The 17,605-nt window shown below is 42.3% G+C and overlaps 1 protein-coding gene across 1 annotated transcript in view; it reads left to right on the plus strand.

Annotated features, from left to right (window-relative positions):
* The window catches only part of fbn2b (fibrillin 2b), a 205,583-nt gene that overhangs the window by 92,139 nt on the left and 95,839 nt on the right, over positions 1-17,605 (plus strand). Inside the window, exons 9-13 of the mRNA XM_048560154.2 lie at positions 2,445-2,597; positions 5,121-5,369; positions 7,645-7,782; positions 14,672-14,791; positions 16,594-16,719. Coding sequence (XP_048416111.1) covers positions 2,445-2,597; positions 5,121-5,369; positions 7,645-7,782; positions 14,672-14,791; positions 16,594-16,719 — 786 coding nt within the window. The remainder of the gene's footprint in view (positions 1-2,444; positions 2,598-5,120; positions 5,370-7,644; positions 7,783-14,671; positions 14,792-16,593; positions 16,720-17,605) is intronic.

The following is a 17,605-nucleotide window of genomic DNA, read 5'->3' on the forward strand; positions in this document are numbered from 1 at the left end:
GTGTAAACATGAACATTCAGTTTCATTTGCAAACATGAGTACTGTACATGTTCAGTTGTATCCCAAAAGATAAGAAACAGAACAGCTAATTGAGAGAATGCTAAGAAAATGAAGCTGGCTTCTTGCTACCGGTGTCTTACTTTGCTCAAGATGCAACACTGCGATGTACTGCCAATTCTCGCTGTGCAAGCTTGTTTGTTTGTAAGTTGGAGAGTGTTCAACGTGGCACAGTTCCATAGTTAATAATTTATGAATTAAAGGATAGTCAAGCCCCAAAAGGCCACAAGAAAATGAAATGAATCACTTGAAATATTCCTGGAAGTTCTCAGGGTAACTAGGAAAGCTCAACTAAATTATGGGAACAGAGGTAATCATAGCTGTGAAATAGTGGAGCTGAAATTGGATGTGTTTTCCTGTTTTCCCATCTGGAATAAATTAATCCAAAACAGTTTACAATGGGCTGTTTGTCAGGCACAATTGAAGTCAGGACCCCTGCACACTGAATGGCGGGAAGATTTCCAGGGAGAGAATTGTGTGGTGACTTGTAGATTAAAAATTTGGGTTAAACAGACACAGAAAGGAGGAGTGTGCTTTGTACCGAGAAATATTAGTGAAGGTGCTTTTGAAGTAAATGTGTGGAATCAGCACAGGATTGAGCTGGGGCAAAAGATTTGAGAAGCTCAAACAGTAAAAAGTGAAGAGAATATGAAACTGAGAGAACTTATTGAGGGATATGAAAAGTTCAAGTGATACGAAGAGGAAGCCTAGAACAGGGGCATGGATGGGGTTTTCAAAACTAGAGGTCATAAAGGAGAAAGATATAAAGGGGACCTGAGGGGCAACTTTGTCGCACGGTAGGCCTTGCGTGTATGGAGTAAGCTGCCAGAGGAAATAGTGGAGGCTTGTACAACTACATTTAAAAGGCATCTGAATGGGTTATGGGAAAATGCTGGCAAATGGGACTGGATTAATTCAGGATATCTGGTCATCGTGGATGAGATGGACCAAAGGGTCTGTTTCCATGCTGTACAGCTCTATGATATTATGACTTTATAACATTGCTGCAAATTAAACTAGGGAAATCGAGGTGAATTCTGGAAATGCTCAGCAAGTGAGGCAACAGCTATAGAGAGTGAGATAGTCAGTGTTTCAAGTTGTCAGCTCAGTTGCTGATTGTTTTCAAGATTTTTAGTTTTTGGATCTAACTTCCAGCATCTGTAATTCCTTGTGTTCATACCTTGTATGAAGTGTAAGACAAACATTACAGAGCTATGTTCCCAGACCTGGTGTCTAGTCAGCCAACAGTCATGAAGATCCCAAAGCTACTTTAAGAGCAAGCTTGCTGAATGGGTGATGGTATTGGTGTTGCAATTGGCCGAGATGCTATTTAGATCAGGGAACAGTAAGCCAGCTGTGGTCCTGCTCCTGATCACCATCAACCCTCTTCTGGAAGTGAGCAAGTATGGCTGTTGGGTACTGTCAGATTAATGGGTTCATTGCTGCAAACTCCATGGTCAATCAGATTGACAACACTCAGTCAAGCGTCACATATAAAGAAAGGTTGCATGCAGGAACAACTCCTAAAGATGGGATAACAAAGTGTAGAGCTGGATGAACACAGCAGGCCAAGCAGCATCAGAGGAGCAGGAAAGCTGACATTTCAGGCCTAGACCCTAACAATGAGAAGATGATGCGTCTACTGGGACTTGACTTGGAAATAACCTACAGAAAGTAGGATCTGAGTATAAACAGGTCCAGAGAGTGGAAGCAGGGACTGGAACTGTGCACTGTGCATAAGGTTCTAAGAGGAAAGAATTACCTTTTAATTTGGAAAATAAACCAGGAGACAAAACATGCCACAGACACACTCAATTACACATGCTTTAGAAATCTTGGGACGTTGGTGGAACTGACAGCAAGACAGAGATGTCACTGTTTAGTGATTTGTCTTTAAACAATATGCTCTCTGACCGGGTATGTTACTTTATGACAACCTATTAGAGAAATGGAGTTTCTGAATGATAGCACCCTGCCTAAATACAGATAATGGTTTTCTGAAAAGGTTAATATTGGAGACTGCATTAAGCTCCACCCAACTCAATGTTACCATAAAGACTGAGTGAGGTGAGACAGAGCAGGATTTTGAAGATAGTAGACATATCATCTAGGTCACCTCACAGTCACAGCAGTGATATCTAACTTACTAATGTAACTTGTGCCTGATTGTTTACATGCAATAAATCATAAGTTGTTTAAGACAGAAACCTCTTCTTGTTAAGACTCACCAGTGGTTTTCAGCTAACCATTGTAAAGCCAAAATGCTCTGTGACCCAAAGGAAATGGAATGCTGCCGAAAAACCATGCCAGCCACAATTTGGTGGTGATTGGCATTGTAGCACATGCTATAAACAACATCTTCTGTGAACTTCCTTTTCGTTTTACAGACCAAAGATCTGGGACCTGTTTCTCCAGTCTGCTGAGCGGCCGGTGTGCAGGAGACCTCCATGGACATTACACTAAGATGCAGTGCTGCTGTGATTCTGGGCGTTGTTGGTCAGCGGGACACACACCAGAGATGTGTCCTGTCAGGGGGTCTGGTAAGTGAAGCTGGTATAAGCATCGGGATTCAATAAAAATCTGCAGTAAAATAAACTGCCAGCTTAATGACCACTCTCGTTTGTGGTAAAGACCTATCTGGTTCACTGTAAAGAAGGGAATCTGCATCCTCACCCAATCTAGCCTGTTTGTGATTCCAAACACCTAGCTAATGACTCGTGACTACCCTCTGGCCAACTAGGGATGGGCAATAATTGCTCTACATGGTGACCTTCATAACCCATGAACAAATTTTGCTAAACATGCAACCAAGTGCATACAAAGTGATTCTGAGCCCTGTAGGAAATGTTATATTTTGATCTTTTGAAAGAAGAAATCTTCGTGGATGCAATAGAACAGGGCAAGATACTGAATACTTTGTATTCTGATGGGCTATTGAATATATTTAATCATTTCTTTGCATCTCACCTGTATATCGAAAGCACACTTGTTCCCAAAAGTGTTGGAATTCCATCTTTGGGATGGGCAAAATCCTGTTTGGTTCAAAATTCCATTTCATTCAAATAAAAATTTATTGTCCAACACAATGTACAGGTTGGTTCAAATATCTTTTTGACTGAAAAAAAAGTCCTTTGAAACAATTCTTATCAGTGGAACGAACCAATCACTAACCAACAATAATGGCACGATGGCTCACTGGTTAGCATTACTGCCTCGTAGTGCTTGGGACCCAGGTTGGATTCTGGCCTTGGGCGACTGTCTGTATGGAGTTTGCACATTCTCCCTGCGCCTGTGAAGGTTTCCTCCGAGTGCTGTGGTTTCCTCCTTCAGTCCAAAGATGTGCAGGTTAGGTGGATTGGCCATGTTAAATTGCCCATAGTGTCTAGGGATGTTCAGGCTAGGTGGGTTAGCCATGGGAAATACAGGATTTCAGTGATGGGATAGGCGTATGATTTGGGTGGGATGCTTTTCATCGGCCCCTTTGGTCCGAAAGGCCTGGCCTGTTTCCTGATTCTATGAAACACTGCCTATGCTTGGGAGCTCATTGCTGAGGATGAGTTCAGAGGTTATTGTGGTTGGAGTGAATGGCTGCTTCAGTGTGATTAACAGCCCAGAAATTCATTGGGGTTATGTTTATTAACAGAGCATTAACCAGACTTCAAAACCTCAGGAAGAATGTGCTGTATGACAATTGAAAGTTCATTGTTCACTATACTGTTGCGAGCAAGTAAAGGTATCGAGGATCTGCACCTGAAATGGTTTGTACACGTGGAGCCTAGCACCTGTTTAATATCCAGATTAAACGTGGCCAGCACTGGGCTTCGAAATCTCCCCAGTGACAATCTCTCGAGGAATGCCCAGCAGATATCTGCAGCTCACCGGTCTCATTTAAATAAAGCCTGAGATCCAACATTTACAGACACCAGAATTGAGAGATTACACTTGTCAGCAAATACTGAACTGCTAGAGGCCTCTAGAAAAGAGATGACTGAGGAAATGAAGGGTTTCAATAGGGCAGGATATAGAAAAGGTGTCTGCACTTGAGGGAAAAGTAGAGACTGTATAAAATAGCCATTAATTAATCCAGTGGGGAATCCAGAAACGTCTTTCCTCAAGATGTGAAACTTGGTAGTAGTTGAGTGAATAGCAAAGATGTATTTACAGGGAAACAGGAGACACACATGTGGGAGGACAGAATGGAAGGTTGTGTTGATAGGTTTAATGAAGTGGGGTAGGAAGAGGTTTATATGGTGTGTTAACATCAGTACAGATCCGTGGAGCTGAATAGCAAGCTTCTGTGCTGAAACTTTCACTGAGTTCTCTGTATTACCAGGACTTCCACCATACGGTACAAGAATTATTTCCTGTGGCCTATTCATACCAATAGATCCATGTTAACAAATTTCTAAGTAGCAGTTTGAACGGTGTTAATTGTAAAACAAATTTTCCTATTGTCTGATCAAATCTACATGATCCAGTACAATATACAAAACATCCATCATTTCCCTCCAATGAATACCCAAGCTCCCCCACATCCTCCTGTATTTATTGCATCTCTTTTGGATACCTGTTACGTTCTAGCCACCCAGTTGTTTGCAAAGCAGAAGAAATGTGGAATGGGATTGTCAATCATCATGTCGTCATCCAAATGCCACTGCCTACTTGGAGGACTGGCTTTCTGAACCCCAACGGGAGAATCCAGGGAAAAGTGGAATGCATGACAAGGAATGACTATAAATCTTGGTGTGGAGTCCTGCCCCAGCACTATTATTGAACCAGCAGGAGAGAAACCAGACTGAACTGAAAACCATTCTTACAACAGGATCGGTTCCTCGTCCCAAACTCAGCCTTTGCAGGAGAAACCGTGACAGATCCCTTCACCAACACTTAAATGTTGAGAATTCAGGCATGGGGGTAGGAGTAAGGGGGAAGACTACTCTGTTACTAAATTCCCACGCATCTGCCCATAGTCACATAATAGAAAAATAATAAATGCTATTTAATAAGCTTTGCTTCAGCTCGGTCCAGTATCTCACATGATGCTGTCAATGTTATCTTTTCAGATGAATATCGCAGACTGTGCACTGAGGGTGCTCCTTTTGGACCAGGTTACCCTAGCATAGGATTTCCAGGATTTTCTGATAGAATCAGGCCTATTGGCCTTGGTCCTGGTGGAGTCGGGCCTGGTGGAGTCGGGCCTGGTGGAGTTGGGCCTGGTGGAGTTGGACCTGGTGGGGTTGGATCTGGTGTAGTTGGACCAGGTGGGATTGGAACAGGTTTCTCAGGCCTACCTGGAACTGGGCCCGGCATTGGTAAGTGTTGAATTAACTGAAGTATGAAAATCATATCAGGCAAACTTAAAATAATCATTCATCCTGCAATACATAGTTCACATTTTTACTCTGCCCTATAGTAAACGACATACTCAGCTATGTTAAAGTCCTCTGTGGCACGAATCGATCAGATAAACCTCAGGTTGATAGAATGCAAGCAAGTGTTTTCAGCTGCAAAGGTTTGGAAACTAAAACAGAAATATCATTTGGAGAGTAGTAGTTACCAAGGAAAACAACACAACCATGGTTCATTCCGCAGTGCTGCTCTCCCAGTCGGAAAGCCAGTGGGAGAACCATTGCTGAGGTATTGGAGCCCTGTCTCTGACCCACACTCAAGCTTAGGCAATGTCTACAAGGTATCTGATGGCATAAATTTATCAACGTTAAATAAGTTCTGCTGTGTGAAGGACAGCCTGAAAAGCTTGATAAGCAACAGTTCCTTGAACATTGTTTCTGTGAATTGCTCAGTAACTAAGTCAGTTGCTCCCGATGTGGCCTCCTCTACAGCAGTGAGGCTAAGAGGAGGTTCGGAGACTGCTTTGTAGAGCACCTGCACTCTGTTTGCAACAAACAACAACACCTCCCAGTCATGAACCATTTCAACTCCCCCTCCCACTCCCTGGGCGACATGTCCATCATGGGCCTCCTCCAGTGTCACAATGATGCCACCGCAAACTGGAGGAGCAGCACCTCATATTCTGCCTTGGGAGCCTACAACCCAATGGTCTCAATGTGGACTTTACCGGGTTCAAAATCTCCTGAACCCCCAAGCTCATCCCATGACCAACCCTCCCTCTCATCCCCGCCTCCTTGACCTGACGCAACCTGTCCATCTTCTCTCCCACCTATCTGCTCCTCCCACTTCCATGACCAATCCCCTCCACTGCCTACCCGCACTCACCTATCACCATGTCACCCACCTTCCCCAGCCCCACCCCTCCTCTCTCTATTTATTTCTGAGCTCCCTTCTCCCTCCCCCATTTCTGAAAAAGGGTCCTGACCCAAAACCTCAGCTTTCCTGCTCCTCTGATACTGCCTGGCCTGCTGCGTTCATCCAGCTCCACACGGTGTTATCTCTGACTCCAGCATCATAAGTTCTTACTATCTCTGAGGATTTGGCCTTGTCAGTGGAAATCTAACATTTCGAAAGGAGAAAAACTGATGTGTACAACAAGAGGTAGTTCATGGAAATTTATTGCTGTATTTAATTTCTCTTAAAAGATGATGGTAAGCCATTTATTGAACAACTGCAGTCTGCCAGAGAGGGAGTTCCAGGATATTAACCCAGGTGGATTTTAAAAATCTATAAATGACACATGCAAAGGAAAACTGTGCGGCATAAGACATTTACAGGTTTATGTCCAAAGAATAAATGAGTAGCTTGGTTTTTTATACTATGAAAGAATAATAAATATTTCCACCGTTGCGAAATCACTAAAGGGCATTTAATCCATTGGTTTAAAAATCTGTAACTGACCAGTTAGCAACTATAATAAGGGATAGATTAGGGTACTTTGTAAATAGCATGAAGTTAAATATAACAGATGTGCAAAAAATATCAGGGCTCAGGTGCATATGTCTTTAAAATGCCACAAGCTGGTGCAGAATATAATTACAAAAGCTAATGGAATGCTGGCCTTTATATTCAGAAGACTGGAGTCCCCAGAACGTAGAAATTATGCTGCAGCTATACAAAATCCTCTACAAACCCTGATTAGAGCACTGTGAAGAGATCCGGGCATCTCAGGAAGGGTATGTTGACCTTGGATGGATTCTAACATAGGTTTACCAGAATGATACCTATACTTCAGGGATTAAGTTATGAGGAGAGATTATTCAAGTTATACAGTGTTTTCTCTGGAATCTAGAAGTCAAAGAGTAATCTGATTGAAGTCTTCAAGATTTAAAAAGAAAATACACGGTAGATAAAGGTTAGTTATTTCTACTGGCTTTGGATTCTGGTGCTACGGGGCATAATGGGGGCCAGTTTGTTCAGGAGAGACGTTAGAAACCGCTTTCACACACGAAGGGTGGTAGATGTTTAGAACTCTCTTCCTCAAGCAGCAGTAGATGTTGGATCAGTTGTTCAATTTAAATCAAAGAGAATATTTTGTTAAGCAAGCGTATTAAGTGATATGAGTAAAAGGCAGATATATGCAGTAAGACCAACCCGCGATCTCTGAATGGTAGTCCAGGCTGGGTTCCCATGTTCCTATAACTAACTGAGTTTTTTTTGTACTTTTCCCATGTACAGCCACCCTAAATCAGACGATTGATGTCTGCAAGCATTTCACTAACCTGTGTCTGAATGGACGTTGTATTCCAACACCATCCAGCTACCGCTGTGAATGTAACATGGGTTTCAAACAGGATGTACGTAGGGAATGTATAGGTGAGTACTGACTCCATCTGCTTAGGCTGGACTACCTGTGGGAAGAGATGATTACTCTGCATTTCTTTTTTTCATTTCCACATCTCTCCTGGAGTAACAAGCTCTCAATGTGGTGTTGTCCCTTGAGCATTGAGTTGCTGCAGTACGGTATCCTAAATACTGGCACTTGCTGGGATATAATTTTTTCCAGCTGCTGATTTACAATGGGACACAGATTCCAAACACAGTATTATCATTGGGGTACAGTAGCTCGGGTACTGACTCTCATTGGGGTACAGTACCTCGGGTACTGACTCTCATTGGGTACAGTACCTCGGGTACTGACTCTCGTTGGGGTACAGTACCTCGGGTACTGACTCTCGTTGGGGTACAGTACCTCGGGTACTGACTCTCGTTGGGGTACAGTACCTCGGGTACTGACTCTCGTTGGGGTACAGTACCTCGGGTACTGACTCTCATTGGGGTACAGTACCTCGGGTACTGACTCTCGTTGGGGTACAGTACCTCGGGTACTGACTCTCGTTGGGGTACAGTACCTCGGGTACTGACTCTCGTTGGGGTACTGTACCTCGGGTACTGACTCTCGTTGGGGTACAGTACCTCGGGTACTGACTCTCGTTGGGGTACAGTACCTCGGGTACTCACTCTCATTGGGGTACAGTACCTTGGGTACTCACTCTCATTGGGGTACAGTACCTCGGGTACTGACTCTCGGGGTACAGTACCTCGGGTACTGACTCTCATTGGGGTACAGTACCTCGGGTACTGACTCTCATTGGGGTACAGTACCTTGGGTACTCACTCTCATTGGGGTACAGTACCTCGGGTACTGACTCTCGTTGGGGTACAGTACCTCGGGTACTGACTCTCGTTGGGGTACAGTACCTCGGTTACTGACTCTCGTTGGGGTACAGTACCTCGGGTACTGACTGTCGTTGGGGTACAGTACCTCGGGTACTGACTCTCGTTGGGGTACTGTTCCTCGGGTACTGACTCTCGTTGGGGTACTGTTCCTCGGGTACTGACTCTCGTTGGGGTACAGTACCTCGGGTACTGACTCTCGTTGGGGTCCATTATTCTTGGTGCAGACTTTTGCTGTTTTTGTGACTTGATTCTTGCTAGGGCTATTGTGTACTACGTTCTGCCTCTGGCTGGAGTATAGTATCCTGAGAGTCTGAGACATTATCTCACTCCAGGAGAGTATCATGGCAGCCGCCCTTGTTTAGTATCTGACCCAAGTGGCTACTATTCACATAAAAATTGGTACACAGAGTGTCAGTAATCATTGGGCTGTTGGAGCTAAGTCTACTGTATCTAACCTTCCAACAGGACAACTCAATAATCAAGGGCAGTTGGAAATAGTGATATGCCTAAGATTTGGACTTCAGCTCTTCACTGGAAACCTCACTGTCTTGTACTTGGTAGTAGGAGCCTCTATTTTCAAATTCATTGACCAATGAAATAATATGACTATAGAGAAAACAAATAGACCTGGTGATTGCTCGTTGCTTTCCTCGTGAGTGCTTTCAGGGCAGTAAAAGTCTGCTTGCCAAAGGACCCTTGGCTTATAAGCAGACATTGTCCCTTGAGCTCTTCTGTCATCACCACCAAAAAATTCTCTATACTCTAGTGTGCTACATCTTGTGATCCTGAGCATAGGACACCTACCTGGGCTTACAATGACTCAAAAGTGATAGTCCATTGAAGTCTCTTCCACCCAACAACATTGGCAACACTTCAAAAGTACTTCATTGACTGTAAAACCTAAAGGATATCCTGAGATTGTGCAACAGCTTGGTGAATGGAAGTCTTTCTTTCTCACCCCATTGAGTAGGTTGAGCCTTGATGGAACATTAAGCCTGGGAATGAGCTAGTCTGCACATCTCATTAGCTGGGACAGGCATTATCCTTACACTATGTCTTGGTGGAAGGGGTGTATAGCAGGAAGCAAGAACATGACATCTTTGGCAGAGATGAATAGCTGACTATTTTTTATGTTCTCACTTTTTTTGGGAATACATCAGGACAGATCACACCCATTTGCAGTGCAGTGTCCAACACAGATATAGCAGACAGTGCAGGACTGCATTCCTTTATCAGTGCCTTCTCTTATTCAACCTATTGCAATATTCAATCTGTCTCTCAAGACTCCCCAAGTGACTCTTAATTGCTCTCTCCCTTTCGTAGACCTTGTTTACACTTTCACCCATTAGGGGCCAGTGTGTCCATGGTCAGGATGTGGAGATTTCTGACTGGTTTGATCTAGTTCATACACAGGGTGAGATTAAATGACTAGTCCCTGTGCACGTGCTAAACAGTTTGTCCCTTCAGAAAACAGTGTTAATCAAAACCAGCCTGATTGGAATTTCCTGTTACATTCTCACTGGCTCAACTGCAAACAAGCGATAATACTTTTCACAGACTGAAAGGAACTCAGACTTCTATCAATATAAACATGTTCCGTAAATTCTAGCTGACTTTTACTAATTTTAATTGGTATGTAATTATTACAATCGGGCACCCACTATGCAACTCCCTGCACTAGGTAAGTTCTAACCAGCTCCATGCACCACACAGTCTGCAAGCCCTCTAGAGATTTAAACTGATGATTGAAAAAGACAATAATTAAACGTGTCTGGGGAAAGAGCAGAGGAAGATGACTAATTGGATAATCAAGGAGAGGATTAAGGTAAGAATCAAACTTTGAGAATTCTAAAGCCCGAATTTTCATCCATGAGCCAGATGCACAGAGCTGGCTCAGCAAACTGTAGTATGAAAATATCTGCTTGACGTCATATTTTCAGTCTAGACTGATAAGCTGCATTAGAAATCAGGACAGGCAACAGTGGGATATTGTGAGGAGGGGACACAGGCTGGCTGAGTGGCAGACCTACCTCAAAATTTTGAACAAAAATATAAAATAGAGAACAACTCTATACCCTTAGACCTCACATCCCCTGGTTATAGCCCAATAGGTTTATTTGAAATCACACAAGCTTTCGGAGCGCAGCCTCTTCATTAGGTGCAGTGAGAGAGCAGTGCACGCAGACCCAGAGTTTATAGGCAGAGGGATCATGGGCAGAGAGGTCAAAAGATCATACAGCTGGTTTGAGTGGAGTGTCGGATGATAAGTTATCTCTCTGCCTCACTCAGTCAGATTATAAATCATCCCTTCACTGTTGACGCTTTACTCACTGTCTGACACTCTTGATCACCTGCAGAGAACTATCATCTGACACCCCACTCGAATCAGTTGTATAATCTTTTGATCTCTCTGCCTTTGACCTCTCTGCCTCTAAACTCTGAGTCTGAGTGCTCTTCTCTGTCACTGCAGCTAATGAAGGAGCTGCGCTCAAAAAGCTTGTGTGATTTCAAATAAACCTGTTGGACTATAATCCGGTGTGGAGTGACTTCTGACTTTGTCCACCCGAGTCCATCACTGGCACCTCCACCTCATATCCCCTCAACCAACCTCATGTCATTTCATGCCCTATATCCATCCTATATAGCCCCTCATTCCCTTCATGCAATCCACTGCCCCCATACCTGCCATGTTAACCTATGCCCACGCCCCCTCCAATGGTCCTTTACGGTCCTGTATCAACCCATGACCCTTCAACCATCACCATTTGCCATTTCTACATATCTTACCAACTCATCCAGTATCTACCTTGGGCTGTACTCAGGACCCATGCACAGATGAAATAAAACTCAGTTCTGTGCAATAACATTGTAAGTGTTAGTTGCAACTTCATTATATTGAGAAACAGAACTTATTAAAAACTACTTTTCAGCATTTGGAACCCTTCATCTACAGAATGGTTTTAATGACAAATATTTCATTCAAATGCATAACCCCTTATAACAACAAACCTTGGAATTCATAGTCCCAATCAAAGAGTTTACAACAACTTGTAATTGTCAATCAAACCGAAATAATAGGCACCCAACTGTGATAATGAATGGTTATGAAATCAATCAAGTAGCACTAATTGTGTATTGGAAACCTTCAGGCTTATGTCACAGACAGAATGAAATAGCAAACAATTGTTTTATTTTAACTTTCCAGGTATTTATTTTCAAAGATGTAAAAAGCAGGACTATTAAATGCCTCAATGGCTTCACTTCTCCTTTTTGATAAATAATTTTGAAAATCTTATTGACATTTTTGCTAGTTCCTCTTGATCAATCTTCTTGATTCTCCTAACTGAGAATTGCCTTTGACAGTTTCAACGATTGATTTTGACCAGTCCACTCGATAGTTATTTTTGACTTCTGCTTTTGACAAGTCTGTTGACAGTTGCAATTAGTTTGAACAGGTGTAGGTGCTTTTTATATGCCATTTTAATATTTCCAAAGGACACCTAACCTCCCAAAGGGCATGGGTCTTTCTCCAAATGCGTCTTGGGATCAAATCCAATGATGTACCTTACCTCTTAAAGAAAAGCACCAGCTCCAGACCTGCTCTTGCCAGGTCTACTCTGTACACTTAAGGTATCACATTCCTAGGCTGTCAAAATCCAAAGCAGCTGCTCATTTAAATGGCCAGCTGTGTCCTTAAATATCACATGTATGAGTTTGCACATGTTTGTGCCCCCACAAAATTAATTAGGGAGCAGCTCTTCAGACTTTTGAGGCCATCTACCATTTTTACCATGATGGAGATCCTTTGTGCAAAAATGTCCAGTCTGAGTGTCCTAGAGGTTTGTGTGCAATCCTGAGGATTGTGGAGAGAGCCAGGCACTTCCAACTCCCTCACTCATACTCAGTGCCATTTTGGGCTAACGGACTGAAGAATGCTAAGGGACTGATAAACAGTGCCACTCTTAAAAGTCAAACAAAGAATAGGCATGAGCAGAAGAGGTCCAGGATTATACTGCCAGGAATACAAATTGGAAGTGACTATGTATCATAGCAAAGACTGTTTAAATAGGCTCAAACCAAATCTTCATGCGTAAAAACATTAAAAGCAAAATCAATATGAAGCCAAAGTTACTCCTTCAAAAAAAACAACTGGGTTAAGTATCCTGATAGGGATGAGATAGGAGCTTAGTCTGAAAGATAATTGCATGATGTAACATGAGGATTTTGTATGACCGAAGTTAACAAGTTACCTATAGGTTGTTGCATGCATGTGGGAAAATAGTGTATATAGGCAGTATTGTGTTAGGTGCATGGGTTCTGTTATATATCTGGAGTGTGGTGTGCAGAGTAGTGTGCATCCAGAAACAAGAACAAAGCTGCTGGAAAAGCTCAGCAGGTCTGGCAGCATCTGTGAAGGAAAAAAATCAGAGTTAACATTTCGGGTCCGGTGACCCTTCCTGACAACTCAGTATGGAGTTCTGAGGGTCACCAGACCTGAAACATTAACTCTGATTTTTCCTTCACAGATGCTGCCAGGCCTGCTGAGCTTTTCCAGCAACTTTGATTTTGTTCCTGATTTGCAGCATCTGCAGTTTTTTTCAGTTTTTATTTAGTGTGCATACAGTCTAATTTTCAAAATTGAGTTATCCACACAAAACTACAAATTTTGCACTTGATCTTTCACTCCAAAATCCTCTGCCTTCCTGCCCTCAGTTCGCAACGTGTTCAATCTTATTCTTTGCCATAAATTTCAAAAAAACTATGAAGATTATATTCAATAGATGTGACAATTCTCAAGCATTCATAAAGCAATATTATGAAGAGCACTAGATGTTACCAGCAGCCAGAAATATGAGAAAGGCTGAATATTGATTTCTTTGGCAAACAGGGAGTTTTTATGTAAACCTTTCCCTCTGGAAGTTCAGTTTGTGAGTTTGGACTATGCAACTGACTGTAATTTCCCTCTCTATTTCATACTCCTCATTTCTATTTTCCCCCTTGATAAATGAGATGAAACTCTGCCAGGCTATTAAAATTAATGGTAAGCTAGGTTCTATGTAGAACTGAATGATAAGTATAGTTCGGAGAGAATTTATGATAGGTTAGTTTATACACTGTCTGTGGAACGAGATTAAACGAGTGAGTTAGGGATTATGAGAGAGCAAAGTGTTCATGTGATTGGAAGAAGATGATGTGGAATGTCCATGATCTGACAGATGAGGTTAAGTGGATAAAGTAGAGCCTATGATAGAGTAGGGAGTAATTGAGCTGTGAGAGAAATTTTAAACAGGTGAAGTAGAGCGCATCATAAAGTATACATGGGCTGTGCCATTAAATGAAGTGGTTGAGGTAGTATATGATAGATTATAGAGTGCATGAACTTCGGGAGGAGTGGGATGATGAGGAGAATGTCTGTCTCCCTCCTTATTTCCTTCAGGGTCTATCACAATGCCTGTAATAAGGGAAACAGCATGTTTGTACTTAACAATAATTAACAGTCAAGTTTTAAGTTCTGTCTCCTTATCTCCTATATTGCAACTTAATTTCAGAACTTCCGAACTAAGAAGACAGTATGTGGATGGATGTATGATTTGAAATTTGATCATATAAAGCCAAATGTCCCTCAGTCCCACTGTGAACAGCTATAGGTTTTTTTCAGAATAAATGTTAAGATGCTCCGGACGTGAGTTATCCACAGAATGCAGGCCACTAAAGGATGTCAGGAAGTAGAAGCCTTGAACTCTTTGCAATTATCTTATTAAATACAACTTGGCTAAAGATTAGTTATAACTTGTTGTGTGACCACAGCAACAAACGTCTCCACAACATGAGGCTCCAGCTCTGCAGGGATTGCCCACAAACTCTCTGATCATTCATGGCCGTCATTTTACTAAAAGATGTCCCAATTAGTGAGTAGTCAGTCTCAGTAATTAGAGAGCCCAGATTTCCTTTGCTATTGCATTCCCTCAATTCAGTGAGCTGGTTAATTTTAACATAATACTGCTTTCTGTTTACTTTTACTCAGATGTTGATGAATGCTCCAGCAGTCCTTGTGTGAATGGGGATTGCATTAACACCCCTGGTGCTTACCATTGCAAGTGTCATGATGGTTTCCAGAGTACTGCCACCAAGCAGGCCTGTATTGGTGAGTTCATACAAGGAGATCAGAGGTCATAACCTCCTTTTTTTCATAAACTCTGTTTGTTGCTTAATTAGTGAGTGCATTCTGTTGGGCCCCACAACTCTCAGCATCCATGCTAATCTTATTATTAACTGAATATTAATATCATTTCTTGTAAAAACACTGTATCTGTGTCCCAACAAATACAGCACAAATCAAAAATGCTCCCTCATCTTCTGTCTTTTATGTAAGTATGAGCAGTTGAATTTATATAGTACCTTTCAGGTAGTAAACTATCCCAAGACATTTCACAAAGAGAAAAAAGTGGACACCTGCCACAAAAGGAGATGTTAGGATGGGCAATCAAAAGATTAGTTAAGAGATAAGTTTTTAGGAACAGTTTAAGGAGAGATAACGAAGTTGACAAATTTGAGGGTACATATTCCAGACTTCAGGACCTAGACAGCTGAAAGCATGATGCCAAAGTTAACTGAAAGAAATTGGGGAATTGCAAAACCTGAGAAACATTTTGGCCATGATTTTAACTCAAAGCGGATATTATGTGGGTGGGAGACAGGATAAGTTTGAACTTCGCCCATTGCTGTGGAAATCAGAGCCGGGCTAGGCGAATCCTAATTTAGAATGTTGCCAATTCAATTTCTGCCCAGGATGGGTGGGAAGTGGCTACTGGGATGAGACTCATACATTCTGTGAAAAACAACACGTGGCATGTGAGTGACTTGAGCTCAGATGGTATGGGCGCAGATCATATGGGTGTGCTGTAACTGTCCTGGGCTTGAGCCCAGTGATAGCACAAACCTCTTGTCCCCTTTGCTTCAGAAAGAGACATGAGAATGGAATCAATACATCAAAACAGCAGATGCAGCAAAGGCACACAAATGTTCTTTCGTTTTGAATTTCTAGCTGCTGTGGTTTGGGCTGATTAGATTATTGCCCAGAGAGTTCAGTTTGCCTTTTTCTATTTTACTTAGAAATCTAAACAGATGTTGGCAAGAGATATTTGCAGCATCTGGCTGGGCTGGACCCAAACTCAGGAATTGGAGGCAAGAGAGAAGGTTTAGTGGTGATTGTTCATATTTCGTTGCTGCCATCAGAGAGTTACCAGAATCAATGTCAAAACTAACCAGCTTTGCCATTTCATGCTATAACGGCCATCTTTTCTGTTTTGGTTGAGATTGGGCTGATCTGAAAGACGGTCTGCATTTGATAGGGGTCAATATCCCACTGACATCTTCCAAAGTAAATTTTCAGATAATGTAAGAAACTGATAATCAAAGAGATCAACATGAGTGAGGTTACTCCCAGAGTGCCATTGGGGCTGGGCATGTGGTAATGTTAGCATGGATCTTGCAGTAGAGTTGCATTTGTGATTGGTCTGTTGGTTTTATCATCAAACCAGAGGTGATACACACAGAGCTGCACAAATGATTTTTATTGGCAGCTTGGAAGTTGACACATCTTGACTCAAGTAAGCAACCATCCCTGAGCAACACTTCTAGAAGCTTGGCAGCTTCACACTTTTTGCCAAGGATCCAGTGTGTGCTGAAGTCTTCATATGAAGACCTGTCCTTGGTGATATGTTCCTTTACAAATCGGTCTCTGATGACATATTTTCCTTCAGAAGAAGACTTCTGACAATAGCAGGGCAAAGAGTGACCTTTACTTCAAGAATATGTTTCTTTTGTGTCTAGGCCAGCCCAAATGGCAGGAGCAGTGCAGTGCCTGGAATATCAACTCAAGCTGGTGATGTATATAGTTGATGGCTGGCTAACATCCCAATAATCTGCTTCCTTTTTGGCCTCTAGATATTGATGAGTGTATCCAGAATGGTGTGTTATGCAGGAACGGCCGATGTGTTAACACTGATGGAAGCTTCCAGTGTATCTGCAATGCTGGCTTCGAGCTCACTCCCAATGGAAAGAACTGCATTGGTAGGTATGCTTTACCCACACTAAATCAATCTACAAACAACAGGAGCCAATTTCTAACACCTTTAGTTACAAATAATAAACACAAGCCAAACAGGTGAGTACTTCTGTAATAATGCAGGAACCCTGACTGGAAAGGAACATCATTTATTGTGGAACTCCAAAACAGCCATTACTCATGGCTTACAGAGGCTATTCTCAGCCTGGGAGAAACAGTCCTGCCAACCCATCCCTGGGTCTGCTTTATAAAGGGTTCAGGTGATGTGTTCCAGCTTGGGAAGTCATTGCCTGTTTCCAAGGAAAGTCATACTTAATGAGTTCCACAGACAGGTTTTAAGTGTTGTCACAACCTCCTCGATGCTTAGAGCAGAAATTAAGATTATGCCAGTAATTAAAACAGACAGCAAGAGGAAGCTCAGCAGGGATAACACATAGTGCCTGTGGAGACAGCAATGAAGTTGTTATCTCAGGTCAATGACCTCTCAGCAGAACTGGGAAGAGCAGGAGATGTAATGGGTTTTGAGGAAAGGGGTAAGTGGGGCAGACAAAAGTTCTGTGATATGGTGGAAGACAGGAAAGATTGAATGAGTTAGCCTTGCAGGACCAAAAGAATAATGATTAGGAAGAAAGAAAATAATTAACCAACTAGAGTAGATGCACTGCTTTTGGTGATCAAAAATAACAGAAAACAAAGGGAAAGACTGAAACGTGCAAGAAAAGAAAACCAAAAGAGGTTACTGTCTAAAATTATTGAACTCAGTGTTGACTGTAACGTACTGTAAAGTACCTAGTAGAGAGAAATAATATTGTTTCTCAAGTATACTTTGAGCTTTATTGATATAATGCAGCAGGCCAAGGAGAGAGACATCAGCCTGAGAACTGTATGGAA

The sequence above is a fragment of the Stegostoma tigrinum genome, chromosome 30 (genome assembly GCF_030684315.1).
Source record: "Stegostoma tigrinum isolate sSteTig4 chromosome 30, sSteTig4.hap1, whole genome shotgun sequence".
NCBI lineage: Eukaryota > Metazoa > Chordata > Chondrichthyes > Orectolobiformes > Stegostomatidae > Stegostoma > Stegostoma tigrinum.